We start from the raw sequence: 27,605 nt of genomic DNA, 5'->3' as shown, positions 1-27,605 counted from the left end.
TGGGGGGCATCAGGCACAACATCACAGCCAGGCAGGGGAAGGGATTGATTGTCCTGCTCTGCTGTGAGCTGGGGCAGCCTCATCTTGAATATTGTGTGTAGTTTTGAGCACCACAGTTTAAGAAGGATCTAAAGCTGTTAGAGAGTGTCCAAAGAAGGGCAACAAAGATGGTGAAGGGCATTGAGGGGAGGCCCTCAAGCGTGAGGAGTGGCTGAGGGCAGGCACTTGGTGTGTTCAGGTTGGAGGAGACTGAGGCAAGACTTCATCACAGCTACAACTTCCTTGTGAGGGAAAGAGGAAGGGCAGACACTGATCTTTTCTATGAGGTGACCAGTGTCAGCATAGCAGAATGGTCTGAAGTATAAAAGAAGTTTATGTTGGATATCAGGAAAGCTTCCCCCAGAGGGTGATTGGGCACTGGAACAGGCTCCCCAGGGAAGTGGTCACAGCTTCTGCCTGAGAGTTCAAGAAGTGTTTGGACAACACCCTCAGGCACGTGGTGTTATTCCTGGGGCTGTCCTGTGATGATATTCTGGATCCCTTCCAACATGAAATATTCTGTGATTCTGTCAAATTAGTTTTGTAGTTTGGAGGCATCAAATTAGATAGTAGAAATTTATATTAGCATACCATAGTTATATAAATATATTCAAACAAGAAGACTTGGATAAGAGCAGTTTCAAGCTGCACAGCAGAAGTTCACGAACTGTGAACTGACTGCAGAATTTCTGTACACTTTTATATTTCAATGGGAGAGCTCATAGTTTGCAGAAACAAGCATTCATAACCTAGGCAGTCACCATAACCCTCTGTGAATCTGTAATTTTTATGAAGTAGGAGTAATTTAGTTGTTCTGGGACACTTTGCTCCACTGGAAACAACTGTCATCCTCATATTTCCATGCAAAATAACTAAGTTAAAAAAAATAAATTACATACCACTGTAGAGATTCACCATATCTGCTGTTAGAAATCTCTTTATTATTAGATATGCAGTGCCAGGGTCTGGTAGTGAACTCCAGTGAAGAACTTGTTCTAGTACATTCTCTGTATAATGCAGAGGACGTTCTGAAAAATGCCAAAGAAACAAACCACAAAAAACTAGAATTAAAATAAAAGAGAAAACCCAACAATATTAGAGGTCCTCAAGTTACATTTGCCTGTACACAACAAGGTCTCTTTGACTTTGAGCTATAGAAAAATACTGCTTTCAAAATAAGACAATTAGGCACTTCATTGACAATACTTTTGCTGGCAGTGTTTGCACAGATAATGAATATAAAAATTAAAAAAGCAGTAGCCTAATGTTCAGTGACTTTTTTATTGTTACATTTTTAATGTTAAGACACTCAAGCACTGCTTTTAAACTAAATACAAAAGTTAGGACCTATTACAGGCCATGCCTAAATATGATCAAACAGAACGGAGGCCTTCAGCTACACTGTGCCTTATTGGCCTATGTTCAATGCAAAGATGAAACATCACAGCTATCAATTCTCTGCAATCAAAGAACCAAAGAATTTGGAGTGATCACAGTGAAAAAAAATGCCTCCAACTGGTATGGATTATACTGTCTGTTATTGATCAAAGCAGACTGAAACATACTCCTGGTTTCATTAGATTCTTTTTACAGGAGGGGAAAAGCATGTGGTCTTACTAGGTCTTCTCCCTGTGGTTAGGGAATATCCAAACTTTCACCTGTGTATTTCAATTTTTTACAAAAAGTGCAACAAGATTAAACTACCACTGAAGGCATGAATAGATTATATGTGTGCCCTCCACAACTTCAGATGCTCAAACACACATTTTTTTATAGGCATCATCCATCCTAGCAGAGAAACTGAGACCTAGCACAGAATTGCAAAACTGCAGTTATAAGAAAGCCCAGACAGTAGTACTCCATACAAACTGCAGTCCACCTACCAAATGAAGGCAGGTAAATAGTCCCTAAATCTGCATTACCAGATCCAGTAGAAATCTGAGCGTCACATGAACAACACTGATGTGACTGGCGGAAGACACATTCACATCTCTGAAGACTTTCATTCTCAGTAGCAAGCGCCAGCTGTAATTCATGAACCCACAAAAGCTTTAAAATGGCTTTGTGGGTTCAAATGGCATTTTATCTCCAAAGAGACATTTTTCCAAAATATCTGTGTTCCCATTTGCAGACCAGTTTATGTGGGTCAGGCCTTGAGAACTGGGTATGGTTCCCAAACAGTCACGCCTCTGTGACACTGTCATGTTGGGTCACAAAGTCTAGCCATGTCCCTTGAGTACTGAAGGGCAAAGTATGCACCCATAATCTCATTTTTCATTCTTGCTATGGTAGATGAATATGAAATGTCAACAGCTGCTTTGGGACTCTCCAGCACTAGAGTCTAGCAGCATGCATTTTCTAGAACACCTGAACACTACGGCCTCAGAAAGCAGTAGCCACAAATAACGCACTTAAATGACAGAAAAAAACACCACTATTTCGGGATGCAGAAATACCTATGCTACCTGTAGAGCTGTGATACCATCTATATAAAGATTTCATAATTCAGACATGACACTAAAGCAGCCTAACAAGCATATCATTCTGTAGAGAACAGCTTAAATCCTACTTTATTAACACCACTTCTTCTGGCCCTTTTGTTTTAAATAGCCAAACTTCTAAATTTTTGGGAAATTGTGGACTCTGATGTGATAAAGCTTAAAGACTTGATGCCTTTATGCAAGAGAGAAAATCCACTTTAAGGAGAACAATTTTACAAATCAAAGCCAGAAGACTGGCAAATCACCACATCTTCCTAGAACACCAGCACTCCCACAGTAAACACCTACTGTTTTATTTATAGTTACATTTAAGACCATCTGTCATCATGGATTACATGGTACATAAATCATCATGCTGAAAACCATTAGCTATTTTACTGGCAACACACCTCATTTACAAACTATCCATCAATCACATATTACTAAAAAAAAATACACTCTATTTTGTAAAAGCATGTAGTATTAAATATTCTGCATTAGGTTTGAAAAAATCATCAGTTATCACAACTTTTCTACATGTAAATAATTTCACTCATTTGTTAATATTGCAATTCTAGTATTTTGAACAACAAGCAGTTAGCACACACAGTCAATTACCTTTTCTTTCACTTAGGTCATCATATGCTAGAAAATATCCTAAACCAGTAATTTTCGACTTAAACAACATTAACTATTAGTAAAAATTGACTTTTTAGAAAATATAATTCCAATTTTCTTGCCTTCTCAAGGGTTGGTGTCCTGACAGTATATATTTAAAAGTCAAATAAAAACTTGAACAGTAAAAAAATTCAGGGTTAAGTGCAACAAGCAGAATACCACCATGCACTGGACAGGTGGCAGACCATAGCAGGAAAAAAAGCATAAAATTAATTTTTATCAGAAAGGCACTGTGATTACTGATGTACATTTGAAACAAATATGTAGACTTTTTTCTGTCATTATGTTTCAGAATCTTGACTAATTTGTAAGTGACTCAGATGATGTTTGTCAAATAACACTAGTTGAATCAACTTGCAATAGCAAAGACGCAAGTAGTCTTTTGGTTCTTCAGTGCCACATTTGGACCAAAGACTTTATAGAACTTTTTCTCTGTGTTCCCACCCTCTGCAAACCTGTTAGGTTCAGCCATAGGATCTACAGGATCTAAGTGAATCTACAGGAGTCTACCTGAGTGTCTCTTTACTACAACATTATATTTATTTTGAAACAATAATTCACTTGTTCTTCCAAAAAGGGATCCATGAACAAGCCATTCCATCAACACAGTTTCTACTGACAGGAGTCAGGTGATGAACTACTACTTAATTTAGTGGGTTTTTGGTTGGTGTTTGGTTTAAAACACTGGTGAGATATTTCCACTCTGTGTTGGAAACTCTCAGTAGGACACACTCATATAGGATACACTCTTGCATATATTTTCTGTGTTATGTAGGGCCTCTAGTGTCTCACACTTAGCTTAATTTTTGTTTGTCTTCCATAGTCATTAGCTGAGACAACATTTCAATACCCCACTAAAATACAGTAGTTTCACGAATACAAGCCGCACGCATTATAAGCCGCACCCCCGGTGCCTCGACAATGTTGCTGTCTTTGTCAATAGATAAGCCGCACCCCGAATATTAGCCGCACTTTCGTTCGTAGCGAGAATCCGTGCGCAGCTTTCACAAATTGGTCAATTAGTAACAGGATCGTGGCATAGTGGGCTTTACTGGCTCGGGGCGGGGTCAGGAAGGCTCGGCCCGCTCATGGTTGCCGACGGGGCCGGGTGGCCCAGCTCAGCGCCACGGCTCGGCGGGGCTGGCCGGGTGGTACTGCCGCCGCCGCCGGGCTCGCTGGCCCCCCTCTCCCGTCAGCACCGCCCCGCTGCCGCATTCGCTAGCCCCGCCGCCGGGCTCGCCGGCCGCGCCGCGTTCGCTAGCCCCGCCGCCGGGCTCGCCGGCCGCGCCGCGTTCCCTAGCCCCGCCGCTGGGCTCGCCGGCCGCGGCGCGCCGCGTTCCCTAGCCCCGCCGCCGGGCTCGCCGGCCGCGGCGCGTCGCGTTCCCTAGCCCCGCCGTCGGGCTCGCCGGCCGCGCCGCGCCGCGTTCCCTAGCCCCGCCGCTGGGCTCGCCGGCCGCGGCGCGTCGCGTTCGCTAGCCCCGCCGCCGGGCTGCCGCCGCCGCCGCCGGGCTCGCCGGCCGCCCCCTCCTGTCTGCACCACCGCCGCGTTTCCTCGCCCTGGCCGGCACTGCAGGCCCCCGCACCGCCGGGCTCCCCCACGCTGCTGGCCCCGATTCTGCTGGGCTTCCCCCGCTGCCAGGCAGCCCCACCCGCTGGCCTTCCTGCTTCTGCCATGCTCCCCTGCACTGCTAGCCCCAGTTCTCCCGGGCTCCCCTGCCCTGCTGGCCCGGGCTCTGCCGCCCCCCTGCCCCGCCCTGCTGGCTCAGGCTCTGCCGCCCGCCCCCCACACTGCTGGCCCCGCCTCTGCCAGGCTTTCCCACCTCAGCCGGGGCCGGCCGGGCTCCAGCTTGGCTTGGGGCTGCCGCGGGCTCTCACTTCTGTGTTGGCAGCTTTTAGAATTTTGTTAATGTATTAGCCGCCCCGGAATATTGGCCGCACTTCCGGGTTTCCACCAAAATTTTGGTCAAATTGGTGCGGCTTGTATTCGTGAAATTACTGTACTAGTTGTTGCACCTAAATACCTCAAGAAGCTGTTGTGGGGTCTATCTTTTCATTTACTTTAATATTCTTCTGTCCATATCTGGTTTAGTTTTCCTGTTTCTGTAAGCATCATATATCAAATTTAAGAAAATGAAATTCAAATTTTTTTCCATTATTCAGTCTAAAGAAATATGATTTGTACTGCACTTGTAGGAATTATCAGGACTCTTATAAAGATGACAGATGCTAGCATTCTCTGTCAGTTGTCACCCACATCTATGAACTCTGTATTACAACTCTATACAGCATCACCAACAGACTGTAAGATGTGAAGAGGACTCTGGATAATTTATTTTAAGTTGAAAGGGAGAATATACTTCCATTCTAGTTTTTTATACTGCCAGGCTCAAGACTGAGTAGGTAAGTAATATTAGTAAAACTGAAGAAATTACTGTAAGCATATCTGAATATCAGCTACAATGAAACTAATAAAAAAAATTACAACAATAATCTTATTTTGTTCACTCTCTTTTTATTTCTCCTTGACTTGTAAATATGTATCTTCACTATAGAAATAAACAAGTCCACAGTCCTTCTCTGTAACATGAGAATAGTTAAGAACAGCAACTAACTAGGAAATGCAAATGAATGTTGCATTTCTTTGTCCCCATATGTTCTTCAAAAATTCCCTAAGATTAGCTTAGGGAATATTCATCAAAATATGATTTAATTTAAAAATCTCTATGACTTTACATTATTTTAGGTATCTCTAGCAATAAAATTCTCCAGTATTTTAAACATGTTCAAGCATGTATAAAGTAATCCCAATGTTAAAACCTCTTCACCATTCATTAATATTGTGGCCATGTGACATTTGCTTTTGTTGCCAGCAGAAACATATTTCAAACAAATTCTTCATGATTCTGCTAGATACCATAATGTCACTTGCCAAAAACACACTTTAAATTGTGCAAATGATAGACTTCATACCAACTTTTTTCAGTTATGTACATTAGATATTTGAATAAACAAAATAGAAAAATTCCTTCCTCCTAAGTGACATGTATTTTCTCATTTACTTTTTGAAAAGCATTATTGCTTATAAAATCAAGTGCTGACATTCTTATGAAAATAGGATTTTCCCTTAAGACTTATTGGCAAAACCTGTTTTTCTATAGTGATGATTAATGAACTGCAAAGCACTGTGATATAAAGAACATCTTCTCAGCCCCTAATTTATAAGCAGTTTACAACAATTCATCACATAGTTTCTGGCAAAGTGTAAAAAGAAAGAAATGCAGGTGCCACAACAACCAAATGTAACACATTGGTATGAAGGCTATTACTTTGTTTCCATAACACCTTCAACTAAGTTTTGATAATATTAAGTATTGAAAAATTAAAATAATAAAAGTTGATTGACATGTATAAATTTAAGTGTCACTAACCTAATTCTCCATTTTCAAGTACTTCAAAAGCAGTCCAGACATCATCTTTGCTGGGAATAATGTTTTTGATTCCTAAAACATCATTAGTTAATTCCTCTGCTTCCATCAAAGGTGATACCTGTAATACAAATGGCGTCAGTTTATAAATTTATACATTTCAATTACTGATTTCTGATATATTTTTTCAAAACCTTCCTCCCTCCAATTGCCCTAAGAGGAAAAAAACAAAACAAAAAAGAAAAAAAGGCAGCAGTAAATATACAAGCTGGAAGCCCACAAAGTATCTGAGTTCAGCAGGTTTTCCTTATTTTGTTCCATGAGATTGAAGTTATATTTTTAAGATGACTGCTAACTTGGTAGCTTTAAATTCCTTTTCATTACCCCAGAAAAATTTCAGAAAAAAAAAAGCTTTGATGTATTTTCTTGGGTGTGGGAAGATAAATATTAGAGAAACACATTTTTTATCTTAGCGATGCAAATTCCCATTTTTATTCCTATTTAAAAAAGCAAGTCCTATGTGCATATGTCTATTTATGTATACCACATGTCCCATACATGTACAGACACAAGTGTTTAGAGTCATTAGCTGAATAGAACAAAAAGGAAACAAAAGCAGAGGCATGTAACAAAAAACAATAGAATACTACTACATGGAGATGCAGGTGTTTAAATACGCTGTTAAATAGAAAGATCAAAACATCCCTATTATGGTTAGTAACAAACTTTGGTTTTTTAACACTCAAAGAAAGAAAGCCACAGACAATAAGAAAGGAGGAATGACATTTTAATGGTTTGAACTACCAAATAAAACCAATATTCATTGTGTACTTGTTAATGCTCTCATGTGCAACACATGTAGAGTTGGGAGAATTGATATTGCTGTATACTACAGTAAAACTAAAGCAGGACATCTCTGTTTTAAAATTGTATATTTTTTCTTAAAATTTTTCTTAAAAATGCATAATAATCAGTCTTTACATAATTTAGACAACACAGCAAATTCTAAAGAAAAATTTAAAATAATTTCAATAAACGTAAATTCATACTTTCATTGCGTACGTATACAAAAACATGCATTAAAATAAATCTGACATACTTCAAGAGAATGTGCTTCATAAAATACTGCATCATTTTTCTACACTAACCCTGATTATAATACTGCAGTCTGGCTCCTTTCTCTCCACATAAACTTCAATAAGCAAATCTCCAGCCTGGGAAACCTAAAAAGAATGTATTAAAAAAAAAAAAAAATTAAAAATTAAAATTTTTAATAGGGGAAGTACATTTATTTAACTAGTGTAAGGAAAAAAAATACTGATTAACAGAATTAATAGAAAAATAGAAACCAACAGAATAATATCAAACAAAATTAACATTCATTTACAAATATACATTCAAGAACAAGAAAACTAAGGGTGGCATGGCATAAACGGAAATTTTAAATTTACATTTAAGACTATGAAGTCTAAGACATGAATGTAGTTTCTTAAACTGCCAGAACCCTAACTCTGATTTGGAGGTTAAGTCAGGTTCATTTTAGAATCAAAACAGATTAATAGAATTTAAAACAGTGAAAAAGGAGTGTAACCCCCAAATGACTTAATTACAGTAATTTCACGATTACAAGCCACACTGACTATAAGCCGCATCGCCGGGTGTTGGCAAACATTTCGTTCTTTGTCCATAAATCAGTCGCACCCAAATATAAGCCGCTCTGTCGTTTGCAGCGAGGACCCGCATGCAATAAAGTTGCCAAATAGTAACAGAATCGCGGGATCGGTGGTTTACTGACTCAGCTCGGGCCGTGAGGGCTCGGCCCGCTTGGGGTGGCCCAGCTCGGCGCTGCTGCTCAGCGGGGCCGCTCGGGGCCAGCCGCCGCCTCTGGGCTCACTCACCCTGGCCCGGCACTGCCCCACGGTGGCAGGGGGGGCACGGAGCCTGCTGGCACCCATGGTGGCAGCAGGAGGGGAAGAAACGCCCCCACTTCCGTGGCGGCAGGCAGGAGGGAGCCCCCTGCCTCCCTCCTGAGCCACGGGGATGGTAGCACGGAGCCCCTGCCTCCGCTGGGCTGTGGGAGAGGAGGAAAGGAGGGAGTTCCCCTGCCTCCCTCCCCATCCTGTGCTGCCAGCAGGCATCCTGGTTCCACCTGCTGTGCAACAGAGTAACCAATTTGTAACAATCACGTAAACCCGAGTTTTACTGGCTGGTGCTTGGCTCAGCACCTTGGTTTGCACTTTTGGGGTTGTAAATGTCAGAAAATTATTCACATATTAGCCGCCCCTGAGTGTAAACCGCATTTCCGGTGTGGGAGCAAAATTTAAGTCAAATTGGTGCGGCTTGTAATCGTGAAATTACTGCAAAAGTGAGATGAAAAGTTATAAATAACAGACTATTTCAGCCACACAGCCATATGCACATATCAAGAAAATAAGAACTCATTACTAAAATTACCATATTTATGATTCTTAATCACAATGAAAACAAATGTTCTTGATATCAACCTGTGTTAAATACAGCTCTCCAAATCTGTTGGAGTGAAGGTCAGACTTTACACACAATGCTCATGTGGAATAATCAGATAAAGCAAATTTATGACATTATATTATATATACTCAATACTAACAAATGTTATTTAAGAATGTCTAACAACACAAAACTCAGAAAAAAATTAGAAAGGCAGTAAATCCAACATTGTATGATTATGAGAAAAAGTATGATTTATGAGAAAGAATGTAATATTTTCCACTGTAACTAGGTTTGCTCATCTGTGGCAATAAAATTATTTTCATGGACGAGAAACTACTTTATTTTTCTGAAGTTAAAAATTTCTCACATTTTGCCTTCTCTAATTCCCTTCTAGTATAGTCATGAGCATCTTCAAAAGATTGCAATTCATCTCAGTCCAGAACCAAAAAAAATTTCCTAAAATATAAGTGATGATGAGAGCAGAGGAAATAAAATTAAGACAGAAACAGGGACCTATCTGAAGTGTACCATTCTATTAATAGGCAAATAAAAAGAATTAACAATCAAATTAACACTAAGATAACAATTTGTGTCCTCATTTCTGAGAATGGTATTGATAGTGATGCTAACAATTTATATATTACTACAAACAAAGGAAAAGTTTAAGAAAAGTATTAAAAACATATATATATATATATACACACACACATATTAAGTAGTTGAGCTTTAGGATACATTTTTGACCAATTTACAGAAGCTGAGATTACATTTCTATAGAAAAATAACTGGCAGTGTTGAATTTTACAGAACATTAACGTTCTGAAAACAGCAACTTCTAAGTTAGTTTAGCCTTTGAGAATAAAAGACTAATGGAAACATTTGTGAGGAAAAACATTACAAAGCTACTTTGAAGAAAGCTGCTTAATTATAGTGGCACAGACTCAAAAAAGCTCGTTTAGTTATAAAATTTGCTTTTCAGATGATATTACAGAAAAAGGTTGGAAATAAGAGCGAAGCTGACACATGATTTCCACTGGGCTCATATAAACAACCGTATGGAGAGAAAATGTGATGTAAATTACTGCAACAGCTGGCATAAGTATATGGTGGACAGAAAATGAAAGGCGATTAATGAAGTGCCACCTGGAACAGAACTTCAGTGACATTTCAGACATGTAAACTTTGAGTAATTCAGCAGAAATTCAGTTCAGTTGTTCTCTGAATATTCTGCATCACCAGAGATAATAGTACTGTGGCAACCTATATATTCCAAAGTATTAAGCATCTACATCACTGATTTTCCCACATACTACGCACACATATTGATGCAATGATGTCAGGCTATCAGTTGTTAAATGTAAAGAATTCTCATAATTCTTAATTGTAGCTGCTTGAGACCTAAGGTGCCAATTACAGTAAATTCACGAATACAAGCCGCACTGAGTATAAACCGCATCTCAGGGTGTTGGTAAATATTTCAGTTTTTGTCCATAAATAAGCCGCACCCGAATATAAGCCGCTCTGTCGTTCGCAGCGAGGACCCGCGTGCAATTAGTAACAGAACCGCGGGAGGGCGGGGTTTACTGGCTGAGCTAAGGCTGTGCAGGGTCGGCCCGCTAGGGGCCACTGACGGGGCCAGGTGGCCCAGCCCAGTGCTGCCGCTCGGGGCCGGCCGCCGCTGCCACTGGGCTCGGGGCCACCTGCCGCTGCCACTGGGCTCGGTCACCCCGGGTCGGCGCTGCCCCGCGGTGGCAGGCAGGGACGAAGCTTCCCCCGCTCCTACAGCAGCAGCGGCGGGCGGGGACGGAGCTTTCCCGCGCCCGTGGCGCTGGCGGTGGGCGCGGACAAAGCACCCCGCCTCCTCCCCGAGCCGCAACAATGGTGGCGCGCACATCCCCCGTCCCTCTCCGAGCCGCGGCAATGGCGGCGCCCCACCCCCGTCCTCCCCGAGCCGCGGCAATGGCGGCGCAGGGCCCCCGTCGGCTCCCCGGGCCACGGCAATGGTGGTGCGCCCCCCCCCGCCCCCATCTCTCCCCTGGGCTGCGGCAGAGGAGGGAAGAAGAGAGCTCTTCCGCCTCTCTCCCTGCCCCCCGTGCTGCCTGCAGGGAGTCAGGGCAACACAGTAACACTGTAACAATTGCGGAATGCCGGCTTTTACTGGCAGGTGCTTGGCTTGGCGCCCTGGCTGGCACGTCTGGGGTTGTAAATGTCAGAAAATTATTCACATATTAGCCTCCCCCGAGTATTAGTTGCACTTCCGGGTTTCCACCAAAATTTTTGTCAAATTGCTGCAGCTTGTATTCGTGAAATTACTGTACCCATGATACTTACATGGTAACAGCACTACTGTTAGATCACTGTTAGCACTACTGTTAGATTGCACCACATCATTAGGTTTAACCCTAACTAGAAGCCTGGGGAAAACTGCTGTGGAGAACTGATGAGGGTGGTAGAGCAAGAACATGAGCTGAGTCACTTTATCTGACACCTGGATCAAGCATGACTTAGCAACTGTGCAATGCCTGGAGAGATGCTGTCTCAGTGAGGAACAGAAGAGCGCTCACACCTACGTACAGAGATGTTGAGGCCTCATCCCCTTTTGTCCATGCCTAACTGGACACTTACCTGAGTGTCTTTCCACCTTGTAATAAAACTGTTCTCTATGTCCATTTGTTTGACTTGGTCTTCATTTATCTGTATAAATAAATAATTTTGGAGTGATTAATAATAATAATTGTAACAATTGCCAATACCATCAATCATGTTCTCATAGAAGCAGGTATGCAAAATATATCAGTCAGAAACAGCTCTTCATTGATGGGACTCATCACTATAAACTTCATAAAATTGAAACAGAAAGGAATCAATGGAAAACTGCAAAACAATGTTACAGTGGCACAAACAACTCCAATTCAAAATGGCTAATATGAATTGCTGCTAGTAGTAGCTTTTCTATCCAATTGGATTTAACATTATTTCTGGGCCTAAGGAACAAAACAAATTGTAATCAAAGCTCAGAGACTAAGAACACAAAATCTTTCCATGCTTTAGTTCTGAGCAGCCCCATAGAGTTTGATTAGAAGCATTACTTATAATAGTCATAATCATAAAATTTTCTTAAATTTAGTAAGCTTTTGATGGTGAGGAGAATGAGCATCATTTTGGAAAACAGTAGCTCACAGCATCCCATAAAAAGTCTTTCCTACATAGGTTAAACCAGCTAGGAAATAAAATTTAAAGAAGGCCAAGAAAAACATTCATTGAATTTGAGTTCAAAAATCCTGTAAATCCTCAGATCATTGCACTAACTAGAACACCATTTTAAAGTAGATTTTATATTTTTGAATCATTAACATCTGAGCAGTTAGTATACATATAAAGATACCTACATGAAAAAGTTGCACATAATTTTTAATTAGATCTTCAATTACATTGACTTCTTCACTAGTTTGGCCTTGAGTTTGAAATAAGCATGAGGAAAACACCACGGCTAAATTGTGAGGGTTCATTTGGTTAATTTCAGAACACTTCTGCACCCTGTTGAAGGAAAAATAAAAGTATTCATTGTTCCTTTGATTGTCTGAGGCTCTTTTACAGAATATAGAGAGCACTTCAAAAAAGGTAACTACATTAAATGCAATGAAAACATGTACTATTACTTATTTAATATTTTTCTTATTCTTTATTTCTCATTACAGAAATGAAAACTTTCTAACTACATTTCAAGTGATATCAAAACTATTTAGAATAGAAATATTAAAACCAGAATAGAAAATCTGAGTTAGAAGGGACCTACATCGAGTCCAACTGCTGGATCACTTAAGGGTTGACCAAAAGCTGAAGCATGCTGCTAAGGGCCCTGCCCAACAGCACTGACAGGATTGGGTCATCCACCATCCCTCTACAAAGCCTGCTATGTTTGACCAAATGCTTCCTCATGACAAGTTGGTACTTTTCTGGATACAGTTTTGAAGCATTTCCATGCACCCTACCAGTGGACACCAGGGAGAAGAGATCAGCACCTCCCTGTCCCCCTCCCCTCCTCAGAAAGCTGTACAGAGCAATGAGGTCACCTCTCAGCCTCCTTTGCTCTGAAAGTAGAAAAGCCCAGAGTCCTCAGCCACTCCCCACGGGTCACTCCTTCCAGCCCTTTCACCAGCATTGTTGCCTTCTTCTGGGTGCATTCAAACACCTTACATCCTTTAATTGCAGACCCCAGAGCTGCACACAGTGTTCCACCTGAGGCCAGACCAATGCTAAATACAGTTTCACTATATTATGTAATGCTAGTATAGCCTACAAACTTAAGATCAAAGATCAAACAAAATGTGGAAAGAAATTAGGTACTTCTTAGTTCGTATGCCTATGGTAAAGTTTTCGTATCAGTTCTGTTGTTGATATAACATGTTCTCTTTTAGAGGCAAACACTTTAAACAGTCACAGAATTTTGGCCCTTAAATGCATGAATTCATACTACTTTCAGAACAGATGCAACATCATATTAATATCTCACCGGCTATGCTTAGAAACTTCTTAAACACAATATGTAGTACAATCTTTATCCAAATAATGGCACCAATCAATTTCAGAATCACATAAATATTTTTAAATGACATCTGCTATGTACCTGGCAATGTAACATAATTTCTGAACATAGCATCCTGTAAAGAGAAGTTTCTACACATTCTATACTCACTGCAATTCACTGAAAATATAATTTTACTTGTTCGATAGATGATATCATATGGACCAGTACTATTTAACCATGGCACCTCAGAATCATCCTCTCACGTATTTTTTACACATTTTCTGCCCCTTATTTGATCTAGGAATAAGTCAAGACCTTTGGTGCTTAAACAAGTTTGTATTTTGGATATTTTCTACCACTACCTTAGTTGTGAAATGAAACACTGATGCAAAACAGAAAGGGTAGGTAATTCTCAAAGTTATTATGTGCAAAACAGATTGTGGAGAAGGACATTTTCACCAAAAAAATATTTTAATTTCAAGAACCATTTGCAACAATCCTCTGGAAGACTAGCAGACTGTAGTAAAATGAAATTGCATAAAGAAGCTACATCAAAAATTACCCTACTTGGAGACATACACTGGCAGCCTTCTCTTCCGGTAAGGCTGTTCCAATTCATTGATTTTTATAGATACCTACTGCTAAAAATATAACCAAAAAAACCCTCATTATCAATTAAAGGAATTCAACTGTAATTAATTGCTGCAACTAGATAAGCTTTTGTGATTACTAGTTAATGAAACAAGCCACATTTCATATATTGTAGAGTTAGACTGAGAACACATTATAAGAATTTCTCTGCTACAATGCATTATTTGCAATGACCTGTAAAGATGTTCAATTAAAGCAGCCAAAGTTGCTCTATTGACTGGTGGAAGACTCCGAATAAAAGCTCTGTACTTCCTCACGCGTTCCTTTTCATTCTGCGTATCTGCCAGAAAATAATAACCACTGAGCATTAATAACAATGCACACTAAAAGCCAACAGCAGTTCTCATTAACCATATCAGCATCATCTAGTCTTTTAAAATTACTATTACCAAATGAACCTCTTCTTCATAAAAGCAATGCTGACAACACGCTATTTAAAAAGTCTGCTATTGTACACCAGTTCAGGGAAACACCAATAAAGAGGGACAGTTCTACAGTCAAGCACCATTTGCCACCATTTAAGACTAAAGCCCAGAACAGCAATTGCATTTTCTCTCAGAGCACATTTAGTCTGTAGTCTGTGCATGTACATGTGTGAGTGCAACTGCATAGGCACAAGTACATACGTACTTGCAAGAGTTCCCAGCAATGAGAAAGGAAAAGACCTTTTCCTATTTTAAATATTTCCTGGAAAAGTGTCTGAAGGCACAAAGTAGTTTAAGGATCTAAGTATATTTAAGACTGATTAGAGGAGAACAAGGGGAAAGGGCTGGTAAATAAGTTGTACCAAGTTACAAATAGCTGAACAATGGCAAGGCCAATGGCAGGAACTCCAGTTTTGGGAATGACAGTATCTGAAACACAGTCTGAAAGTCTAGTGGCTCGTATTAAGCCAACATCCAAAAATTTAAACTTAAACAAAGTCAGAGAGGAATATGCTTTTAATAGATTTTTTTAAGACAAAATGTGTCACACAGTAAGTACGCCTATGTGACTCCTATGCATTAAGATAGAAATTAATGTTCTGTCAGCATTTCCCATGTATCTCTTACTGCTGTGCCTGCAATTTTATAGCACAGTTTGGCAAGGAAACTACTTGTTTCCTGCAGTTTTCAAATACTGCAATACAGAAACTAATATTTTCAAACAACATTACAAAAATCATTATAAAAATCATCTCTGATTAACATGTGTCTATTGCAGCCATGTCCCAAATATTTTTTTCCTCACTACATTGTTTTGCTAGTTATGAAATAACATAGGTTGACACAGGGTAAGCAATTTAACAAACCTCTCATATTTGAAACAGAAAATGTACATATAACCTTTATTGTATTGAATGTTATTGAATACATTACCTAATGCAGAGATCCAGAATGGATAAAGTTCTTTAGTGAGAAGTGCATCATCTACTTGAGAAAGAAAACTTTTCAGTACATCAGTCACATCTTCAAGTTGATGTTTTCCTGCTCTTAGTTTAACACTTCTTGCATCTTTTTTGAAGCTTTCCAGCAGTTCAGTCACATTGGAAGAATCACCATTTTTAAGATAGATTTGCTTGCTACCTAATCCTAGTTGCAAAAATACAGGAGAGAAAAAAAAATTAGTGTAAAATTAAGTATTCTTTTAAAAATTCCAGACATCCTTATATGAAAACTATATGTGCCTGCAAAACACACTGTATTTCCTAACAAAATCTTTTTCATCTTTTATATGTACTCACTTTGTTAGTAAAAACACTGCCAAGTCTTCTTACACCTAACTAAACCTCTTTGCAAAAATACTCATCATCATAGTAAGCAAGCCTGGCGTCACTATTTCAAGAGTATTTTACAGGCATTTCAAATCCCCAAATCTCTTCAGGACTTCCTAAAACAGTACTTCCAAAAGGCACAATAAAGAGAAGTCATTTTGATGATAAGTATTATATTACATGTAAAACACAGCTGCTTTCATGAGAAAACTCATTTTATTACTCTATGGATGAACTCAACTTAGGACTCAAAGTATTACTGCATTCAACCAACCTGAAATATTTTATTCTTAAAAGCCTCAAGATTAGTAGAAAATACCCTTTTCTCTCATTTTGCTCCTGTTCTGGAAGACATCAGTCAGCTACTAATCTTATATGTAAAAACAAAAACCACTAAAGCCAACTTAAAAAGAAAATGTATAGTTTAAAACAGTCATGATTACCTTCAATCACTGCATATGCTATTGTAGTCAAAACTTTTGTTTTTTGAAACTTGAAGAAGTTTGGCATAGATGCAGAGTGCTATTTATCTTTGTAGGGGTGATTTCTACATTCACGTATCTAGAAAGAGGATGGTACTTTATGCAAAACTCTGCTATTCTTATACACCTGTGAAATGAAATACTCTCTGAAAACCTGTGAAATCATGTCTAATGTTTTTACAGTTCACTTTTCCTGTAATGCCCATGAGCATTTCCACTTGGTACAGCCTTTGTGGTCTTACTGTCAGGAAGAGCCATGGACCACAATAACATCTGTCTTCTGTAGACTATAGCTGAAGACTGTATCTTACAAAGATGTTACAAAAGATGTATGCATGCAAGTAATGCATACAAATAATTCCTTCAGCTTTCAATTGAGCATTTTAACAGCTACTAATGTTGATCCTGAAAAGCAAAGCATATTTTTGATACAGATTTAATAGATTTAAACAACATGAGGAAACTGAATTTTAATTGCCACTACACAATGGCAGACCTAATCAACGTGCTTTAACAATTCAGTGGATGAAACAGTGCAAACTGTACTTGGAATCATTTCTATTGCTAATGATTAAAAATAATTTAGTAAAAGCTTTTATTTTCTTACCTTTAGGTACTAGGTGTAACTCCATACAATTATTTACAATAATGCAGTGTTGCATATCCAAAGATTATTTAGTTAAACTTCAATGACTCAAATAGAAATTAGGTGCTCTCATACTGACAGAGGTTACAGACACATTTATACCAAAGACAGATTAGTACAGGGTTCATATGGATGTAGCAACCTCACAAGAAAACCCATGAATTTGCAGTAGTAAAAGGACACAAACATCACCTGCATACAACCTAATGCCACTGAAAGTTATGCTGGGCAAAATTTACTTAAATAAATGATAAGTAACTATACATCCTTAGGTTATTTCACTGAAAAAAGAGCAGTCGAAGACTGAACTCAACTCCACAGTTAATGCCAGCCTCCAAAATGTGTTCAGATCACAGATTTTCCAGGTTTGAAGAGTTTGTTTACTGAGCTGAGTTGTTTACACTAGGGCAGTGGACCCCAAGGTTCAGCTTCATAGGACAAACAACACAATATTTAAAATAGAAAAGTATCTATAAAGGGCATTTACCAAGTTGTATTTCTCCAAACTGGTCATTCTCAGATGTGTGGTAGTGTATTGCAACATCTCATCAAAGAATGGCAAGGTTAATGAGGGGCAGGGTTTTACTTTGAGTTATATATAAACTCATCCAATAGGATCTGGTACTGGGGGAGCTTAGGTATTATACAAATGATCTTAGCTTGAATAAAATCCACTCTACTTACCATACTGTGTAACAAACGCTATGCAGCTGTTCACTATAATAGGAACATCATTTTTGCTGAGCTGCTGATCTTGTAATGCATTACCATCTGTACCTGCTGCTTTCTCAATTGCAGTATACCAGACCATGAAATCCAGCTTTGTATGGCCATGGATGTATAGAGTTCTGAAAAGTATAAAAATATTTTGAGTTCAGGAAAGAAATAAAAAACTGTGTTATTGTACCATGGCAACAAAGCAGATGTTCAGAAAAGGATAAAAAAAAGTCCAAAAAACCCATACTTGGAGAAAGACATCAAAGCACCTTTCACCACTTAAATCTGTGATGGTGGTCTATTGTTACAGCATCTTTTCTTTTTCCAAATTAATTTGTATTACCGGTGCCATAAAAAACTGAAAGAAGATCCACAAACACTGTTACAAGCCTACTCTTCTTCAGCTTTGCTCCTACATTATGAATCCATATGTCCAAGCCATGGCTAAGCAGGAAACAAATTTAGAGACAATTTTCAACACTGTAAAAAGTTTCCTTCTTTTGTATTAACACTCCTAAACACCCCACACACCCACCAACCTCTTTTATAGAGTAGCTGAGACATACTGAACTTCCCTCCTACACAAGTACCAAAATGATCACTCACTGTCACAATACTAAGGAACATACATGAGAAAGCTATGAATTGAGGCAGAATAAGTTAATGCAACACTTTGCCTGTATCTTAAAGCATAGCTTGTTCTGACTCTTTTATTTAAGCATGCTATAATAATCTCCTGTGTGCCACCCTGAAAAGCAAGCTTCTAAGAAAGAATACCAAAATTGAAAAGTTTAAGGAGGTATGTCCAACCATATGCATGTGGGCAATAAACAATTGTTCAAAGTGTTAAAATAGTAAGCAAACTTTTCTACATATGTTCTCTCATCTCCCACTAAAGACATGTAAGGGATCAATTTTCTTTAATGACCATTTATTTGCTAAGCAGGAAAAGTCAAAATGCTCTACTGAACTTCTATTAAAACAGTTTCATCAAAATAGAAAATAAATTTATTTTAATGATTTCATTAATTTATTAATTAATTCATTTAATATGATGAGGGAATACTTCATTTAATTTCTTTTTGTTAGTATCTTTCAATTTTGCTTTTATAAATGTTTCCATTCCAGCATTCCTATCTCTGTAGGAAGTGGGGCTGCAGTCAATGTACTACATATACACAGTCAGGATCTGAACTCCTCAAGATCCACCATACAGCTGAGCCATTCAGCAGCAGAGTAGATGACACTAAGGTATTTCATCCCACTGAGCCACATTTTTAGGAAGTCTTTACTTCATGACTTCAAAACTCATGTTAACTATCACACATGCCTGTATAGTAGAAACATAGCCTCTCTCTTCCGCTAAGAAAAACAATAATTTGCATAAAGTTTTTCTATTTTTGCTGCATAGTGAGCAAGCCTAATTCAATGCTGTCAAAAGTTTGCTTAAGACTTGTCAAAACAGTTAGTTCTCAATTAATGCCTTCCAAAGAATACATCACCACATTTTCTGGTATTACTACTGCCATACATATATAAGGAAAGTAAAAAGTTTGAAGTGAGTAGAAAAAAGTTTGACAGTGCATGATACTCTACTCGTTTCCTACTATTATTCGCAGATCAGATGAGGACAATGATTTATAAAAGATTTATGGTGCTTTCCAACACAAGAAATGCACATATATATGCATATTACTGTGTGTTTATCTCCCCTTCAGAACAGCAGGATTCACATTACGGTGTTATGCAAAAGGATAAATGGAAATCTCAACAGATTATTTTTTATCCAAAGAATTACGATATATACAGGAAGCAGCATACTGTAAAGTGAAAATATTATTACTTCTAAACAAGAAAAGGGCAACTGTGCTGCATATCAATGAATTGATACCAGAGGAGAAGAGAAAAAATACCATACTGAATTTCAAAGGTCATATAAACTTATCAGCATTTTTCACAGAGATATGAAAGTCTAAATCATGTGTCTGTCAATCAATTGTTGTGATACATGAAATACCTAAACCATGTGGAAAAGATCACCTTGTATTTTATGTATCTTTCCATCTTTCCATCAATGCATCACATTAGAAAAAAGGCATCAGAAGCACAAAGTGATGATGTTATCATTGTTCTCTAAAATTTAAAAAGCTGTTGAGCTTAATTCAGTTACAGAGTAAGAGGCTACTTAATAATTAGCAAAGAAAATGTGATATTTGTCTAAGTTTTAGTCCCAAAGGAGCAACATAGCCATGAAAGAGAATTTGCTGCTAAGAAATATAAATGCGAAAATCTGGCTGCTATCATGAACTTGGATTGTTTATAGAAGGCAACTAATTTTTGAAAAGTTTAAACTTGCCCAGTCAAAAATCTCCAGAGTGGCAGCATCAAAAAGTAAGATAAATCAGAAATGCATTTTCACTACAATACCATAAAAGTGAAGAAGGGAGAAAGGGAAATTAAACCAATGCCAGACACATTTCAGAACTCAGTCAATTTCCCATGGAAGTGGCTTAAAAAGCTCATCTCAAACCTCAATAATGTTTCACTGAGAGAACACATCTGGAATAAATTTCAATCAGAAAAACATAAAACAATTTAAAAATAAGATGTTTAAAGCAGTCTTTCTCAGTTTACTTCTTTTAGACAAACTTAATAACATTTTTTTCTTTCTTTTTTTTCCCCCTAATTGGAAATGATTTTTTAATCATGGAAGTAATGAAGAGGGGAAATAATTTCCAGCAGAAGAGCAGAACTTTCCTCAAGTACCGTATAAGCCTTCTACGGAACTTAATGAAGCAATGGAGATAACTTTGCAGATTTAACCTCTGTGTTCAACTCTTTCACAAAGTTTTCAGACAGAATTAATAACCAATGCATCTCTCACTGACCTAATTGTAACTATCAAAATATAAAGTTATATTAAATCCAAGGTTTAAGACTAAGCATAAACACAGGCTGAAACACAGTGATGTCCCATGTAGCACAAAACCAAGGAATTAAAAGAGCTTGTAGAAGTAATCATGTTTGAAAGAATTTGTACTTAATGTTTATGAAAATCTACCATGTAGATTACCAACTCTTTCCCACAGACTCAAGCAAAATGCATTCCTTCAATAAAAATGCACTGCCCTTCTACAGTATGTTTATTTATGTGCTATTTTTTCAGTTCTAAAAATTGATAAAGGTCTCACATTTCATAACAAATAACAATAGTGACAACATGGTGAAAAATGGCAGAATTTTTACTATGTTGTGTGAAACACATACAGTCCATAGCCAAGAAATTAATAATGTAAGTTCTCAAACAAACAAGGCAGCCTGCCAACGTAGATTTGTGCCTTAGTGAATTGAGAGAATTGAACTGGCACAAGTGACTGCAGCAGATCAATGAGTCTCAACATTAAGGAAGCTACTGTTACCTTTCCAGCCTTATTGTTGGCTACCAGCACATCCTTCTGCCCCAGCAGTCAGACAGACAACATATATGACCACACATCCTCCACAAGAGTGCAAAGACTTCTCTTTAACCCATCCTGCAAAGTGCACTGGCTTTAGCTATGTTTATCAGCATTGCATAGCTGTGCAATGGGAAAGCAGTGGTACTAGGTGATTTTGGGTAAGGTGGACAGGAAGAGTGAGAAACAGATATCATCACAACTCAGTGCCCTCAGGTAATTCCCCCATGATTTTAATAATTTACCTGTCTGAAAACAGAGCTACTACGAATGTAAATATCAATATGAAATTATTTTGGAAAATCAAATTGCAACTGAAGCATGGATATTCCATTGAAAATTACTGCTAAATGTGACCAAACAATATTTCTTCAAGGGACCCTTTGAAAAGTCATACATCCAGCATACAGTATTGGAAGCATAAGTCCTTTCATCTGACTCCTAAGTTTCTATTAATTCTGGATTTTGGAATTTTGTGCCCATAAATGCATTTTATGAGAGAACTTACTGCTATCATCAAAGAAAGAATTTAATGAACCATGAGCCTGAAGAAATTTTGCCAGTATGTAGGAAGGTTTATTGTCCATAATAAGAAAGAGCTAACTACATCAGAAGCACAACAGGTGAATAAAAGCACCACCTGGATTACATTATGGTCTGAAAGCATTCACTGATACCTAAGAGAGAGCTTAAATTATTTCAGAAAAATATAAAAAATGATTGAAACTGAATTATCTGCACAGCCATTACTTTAGCATTAGAGATTCTGCATTAAATTCTACATATATAAGATATATTTAAAAACTACTGTATACAGATGTTTTCAGATAACTTTCTTCTTCTCATTGTGCAGATCCCTCAGTTGTCCTCTGTTGAACTACACAGAAGTAGCTGTTTCAACAATGTACTACACAACTTCTGTTTGGGTAGCAACAGGAGGTCAAGTATCACCAGTCACTTCAAGCATTTTAAAAATACAGAGATCAAGGGAAAAAATCCAAACTGAATATGGATCAAATCAGGGGACACCTCTGTCTAACGAAGTGAAGCCTCAAATACAGAAAAATTTTAAATGGTTTGCCATTTCTAGCAAGAAGTCAAGAGGTGTTTCAACTATGAATCTAGAATTTTTCAACTATGAAAGTGGAAAGTAAGAAGAGCCAAATGGCCATCTGATCAGGGTATAAAACTATACACCACAGTGTTGTGAGAAATCAAGATTTCCAGCTAAGTTAGATACAGTTCTAGTAGTCCAGACAATACGCTCCAATAGAAACCAGAATGCAACAAAATTCCAGTAGGTGTTTAAAAAAGAGTGTGTTCTGTGATTTACTTTAGAAAAGATACACAAACACAAGCATTAACAGGTCTGAGATCTGAAAAAATAATAACGTAGAATTAAAAGTCATCTAGAATTATCATAAAAATTTACATCGAGCTGCAAAACATTGAGTACAGTGAGCTTCAAAAAAGACAACAATCTTGAAAAGAGAAGCAATCTTGTGGCTTCAGAAATCTTTTAGTGTGGTTCAGCCTCTGATGATATGCTATTACTTGGTATGATTGCCACCTCTTATTTCTGAGCTGATAGATGTCATCAGCTGAACATGTCATATAGATAAAAAATGAAGAGCAGGGTGCCAAGCAGAAAGCAGGGTAAAGGAAGAGGGGGCAAAAAAAGAAGAGGTAGGAGTGGATTTTATTAATATCTAAGACATTTTGGGAAAATCTCACTTGCCTTTTTTGGTAGTATTGTCTCTAAATTCTTATATTTTATACATACTAGAAAGTATTTGTTCATTACAGCCCAAAATCAATTGCAAATTCTTCTTCTGAGTAGATACATATCAGATGAATGCTAAATTTTTGTATCCCAAATTTATTATGTTTTTAAGAATCAAGAACTCATAGATTTATTACATTGTAATAATTTCAGCAGTAAGACTTGAAGGTTTACAGTTTCTGAAAATGTTTACTTGCATATGCAATCATTCTTAAGTGAGAAGTCTATTTGTAACAACTGAATTGATTCTTTTACCTACAGTAATTAAAAGGTGTGAAAGAGAAAGATATATGAAACATGTAAATATGTGACTTTTCCTAATTGATCGGCCCAAGGACTGAGACTGAAAAAGAGGCATAAGTATTTGCAAGAAACAGAAAGTCAGTAGAAAAATACCTCAAGGAATTTTCATAATATATTTTAATAAAATTTAACCAGACTTTAAGACATTGACCACATTTTTTTTATGCAAAGGCTTTTTTTGTTTTGGTTTATGGTCATTGGGTTCATTGGGTTGTTTCAGTCTCCTAAACTTTTCCTAATTCTGGAAAAATCTTGCTTGTTTTATTTAATTCTTTCAATATTATTTTTTATTTATTTTATAATTTATCCTGCATTTAAGTAACAAGAAATTAAAAAGAAAGTCATCAGCTGCACAGAATCTCTTCCAAGTGATCAGTCTGTGCCAAAGTTGACATTAGACAAGCACACATATAAAATAGATAATAGGAAAACCTAGAAACTTTGACATTTCATTTAGTTGATGCTGATGACATCTCAAGGATATTAATTTATCTAGAGCTTGGAGGAGCACAAAATGGATGAGTGGCTTTACTTCCATTTACAGTAATTGAGTCTAAAGACAAAGGTGATTTTATATTTAATCATTTTACACACACATTAAATTGTTTATCACTTTAAGATGCAATCTCATACAACTGCACTGCACACCTGGATAGTTTTGAAGTAATATCCTAAACAGAAGTCACCATGCCAAAGCCTATACACCTAATACAGCTTTCAATGTTTAATATAATGTGAAGACTATGCATTTAAATTCTTTATGGTAGATTAAATTAAAATATATTCATGTCCACCTTAAATCAGCCAGTGTCCCTGTAGGAATTATTTTCAAACAGTTCAGAATTTCCCTTAAACTATTCAAGTGGTTCAGGGAAAACCTACTCTCACTTGACAGAAATATTATGATGAAATAAATAATAAACCCTGACTTGGAGCTAAAAGTTTTGCTCAGCCTTAATACCTATAAAATTATATGCATGGTTTATATCCATCTTTTGGACTGCACCTTGAATAGGCATCAGGTTGCCTGTTTGATGTATGTAGCTTACTTAACACTGCATATTTAATGCATATTTTCTTGAAAAAAACAAACACAAATCAAAACAAATTAAACCAACAAAAATCAAAAAAAAACCATAACAAAAAAGACAAGAAAAAGTGTTTCCTTCTAACCCACATAGCCTTACTCAGTTCTGAAACATATAATATCCTAGAAAGAGTTAAATTCAGAACACACAAGTTACAATGCATCTTTGACAAGTTATTTCAACTCTGAATAGATGTCAGAAGTATCTGTGGGGTTTTTTTTTTCCTTTGTCCAAGAGAAAAACATTCTTCATCTATTAACCTATCATTGGCTGTTCAAAACACAGTATAAATACTGCACCACTTAAGAAAGTATTCTTTCTTTTCCCCTTATCACTACAAATATGATGACACAGTCATCTCTGCCAAATATTACCTACTCGGAAGCAGATATGGATGATGCTTGTTTTGTAAGTATGCTTTTTCCTAGATAGGATATTGTTAACTGACAGCAAGTTATTACAATAAGATTAACCAGAGGACTCATTCATATCCTCTCAAATCTGACCTAGGCAGATTGAGACACAGAATTCTGAGACATAAGAATGATTAAAAAATCAAGAAGTTTATAGTAAATGCTCCGAAGAGGTATTCTTTTTTTACAGGGTAAAAGGAGCTAGTTCCCTTTGAAGAAATCATTATTGGCAGACTAATCTGGGAATAATTTTCTCAGTGGGAAAACTGTTTTTAATTAAGTAGTACTTGTTAACATTTCGTGACACAGACATAAAATGTAATTAATGCACAAAGATATTCCCTCCTTTAAAAAGTCTGCAAATTGACTCTCTCGCTAGCAACTCCGAATGAAAAACCTCCTGAACTTATCAACGACAATTGTAAGATATCAATATAAAAACAGAACAAAGATTTTTTCAGATAGGATCCTTACCTTCCCTTTTCAACGAGCAGCAGGATGTCTATTCTCTCTCCATTTTGCATCACACTACTGGTTGCTGAAAATAAAACACATACACATTCATATGACCTTCCCAGATACATACCTATAAAAAACACACATACGCATGCACATATAGACATGTTTTTTTCAAAATTATGTTCAGTGGCAAAAGGAGCATGGAATTCTTAAACTTTGCAAATAAAGAATGCTGCTGATTACAGAAAGAAAACTCCACAAAATACCACACCACATTTACATTTAAAAGAAAAACTAACACAGAACTTTATCAAGAAACTTTAAACATGTACTAATTAATGTGAGAATATGCTACAGTGTTTTATTATACTAAACTTGTAAATACAAGTTGTAGAAGACATGATTCAGAAGTAAGCTGAATTTTGGAATCCATTAACTTTATGCACCTTTGTGGCTGCACATATTTACAGTGAGATAACGCAAGTTATCTGTTTAGCATAAGGACCAGTGCCACCCCTCTTTATGTTGCCTTATCTTATCCCTGCTAAAAAAAGCACCCTGTAAAACATCTATGTTATACATAACACAGCAAATACATCTGGATAGTTTTCAGTTGCACTGCTTAAAATATCATATCGTGCATTATACTAAAACAGTATATTAAATGTAACTTGGTTACTAATTTGAAATTCTGAAAACTTAATTACTCAATACAAGCATCATAGATAATCCACACTTTATTTCAACTACAGTAATTTCACGATTATAAGCCACACCTGATTATAAGATGCACGTCCAGTTGTTGGCAATGTTTCGTTCTTTGTCCATATATAAACTGCACCGGATTATAAGCCCCACTTTCATTCGCAGCAAGGATCCGCGTGCGACTTTCACAAAGTTGTCAATTAGTAACAGAATCGCGGGATTGTGGGGTTTACTGGCTCGGCTAGGGGCCAGGCGGACTCGGCTCGGCTCCACCCCGCCGGGGCCGGGTAGGCGCTGCTCGGCTTGGGGTTGCTGCAAGCTTGCACTTCCAGGTTGGCAAATTTCTGAACTTTGTTCATATATTGGCCACTCTGGAGTATAAGCCGCACTCTGGGTTCAGACCAAAATTTTAGTCAAAATGGTATGCGGTTTATAATCATGAAATTACTATAATTGCCACAGAGAGTAAAGTCCGAAATACCAATGAAACACAATAAACACATTGCTTGTTATATGATGGTTTTGTATCACACCTACTCCTAGCTTCACCTTCATTTAGTGAGTCAAATATCAAGAAGTTAAGTTACTATACTTCCACAAATGATTCATTAATTTTCAATTTTCATTTATACAAATAAGTATTAATAGTGGAGAAGATATATTCTGGAGAAAGCAGAAATCAAAGAAAAGAGTATGGATATATAATATTTCCAAGAAATGCAACTAATATTAAAAACCTCAAGCAAAACAAATTCTCAATTGAAAGTGTTTCATTTTTATATATGAGATATAATATACACAACTTTTTCATGCTCTGGCAGAGGCAATTACAGTTGCATCATCAAGACAAATATTAGGAACAGTTCTCCTACTGTCTAATCTTTTAATTCTGAATTAGGATCAAAAGTATTCACAAGTTAAAAGACACCTAGAGGCATAAAAACATTGCTGATTAAAAACCACCTTCATGGTGTTATTCACACCAAATATAAGGTGGCAGAAAATAAACAGTAGAAAGCCCAATGGCATTTAGGCAAGCTCCTGCAAAACTGTCCACAATCTGTCAGCATTCATAAAGAGGATCATCAATAATGATCTAAATTCTCTTCTCTATGTTACTATATTATAAACCTCAAATTAAATGTATTTTTCTATGCAACATACTGCCTTGTTCAATATAAAAACAAGCAGGGCAGATATACTTGAAAGAGGATTCAGAGCATAATTACAAACAATGATTGGTCATAGAAGACCATTTGTACAAATATTCTTATCTCTCCACATCATTAAATTGAGATAAAAAAAATTTTTTGTATGGGAAAAAGTCTGTTAGTCTGTAAAAGAGTTTTCCAGGAGAATTATAATTTTCCAGTATGTTTGGGTATTTTAAAACTAGACCTGTCAATCATCTGAAGAATGTGTTCTGCAGTAAGTATTTCTGCCCTGTCAAAAATATGAGACAATAATCCCAAAAGGTTATATATTATTATTCATTTCTGTACTCTTGCAAGAAAGATACTGCTGCAACTGG

The 27,605-nt window shown here is 37.4% G+C and overlaps 1 protein-coding gene across 1 annotated transcript in view; it reads right to left on the bottom strand.

Moving 5' to 3' along the window:
* The window catches only part of ARAP2 (ArfGAP with RhoGAP domain, ankyrin repeat and PH domain 2), a 117,128-nt gene that overhangs the window by 10,669 nt on the left and 78,854 nt on the right, over nucleotides 1-27,605 (bottom strand). The window contains exons 21-29 of the mRNA XM_033061133.2: nucleotides 25,385-25,448; nucleotides 17,836-17,999; nucleotides 15,629-15,841; nucleotides 14,445-14,550; nucleotides 12,481-12,628; nucleotides 11,717-11,785; nucleotides 7,771-7,845; nucleotides 6,626-6,743; nucleotides 939-1,067 (exon numbers count right to left, since the gene is read on the bottom strand). Of these exons, the coding sequence (XP_032917024.1) occupies nucleotides 939-1,067; nucleotides 6,626-6,743; nucleotides 7,771-7,845; nucleotides 11,717-11,785; nucleotides 12,481-12,628; nucleotides 14,445-14,550; nucleotides 15,629-15,841; nucleotides 17,836-17,999; nucleotides 25,385-25,448 (1,086 nt within the window). The remainder of the gene's footprint in view (nucleotides 1-938; nucleotides 1,068-6,625; nucleotides 6,744-7,770; nucleotides 7,846-11,716; nucleotides 11,786-12,480; nucleotides 12,629-14,444; nucleotides 14,551-15,628; nucleotides 15,842-17,835; nucleotides 18,000-25,384; nucleotides 25,449-27,605) is intronic.

The sequence above is a fragment of the Catharus ustulatus genome, chromosome 5 (genome assembly GCF_009819885.2).
Source record: "Catharus ustulatus isolate bCatUst1 chromosome 5, bCatUst1.pri.v2, whole genome shotgun sequence".
In the NCBI taxonomy this organism is placed as follows: Eukaryota; Metazoa; Chordata; class Aves; order Passeriformes; family Turdidae; genus Catharus; species Catharus ustulatus.
This window is presented reverse-complemented; position numbering and strand designations above follow the sequence as displayed.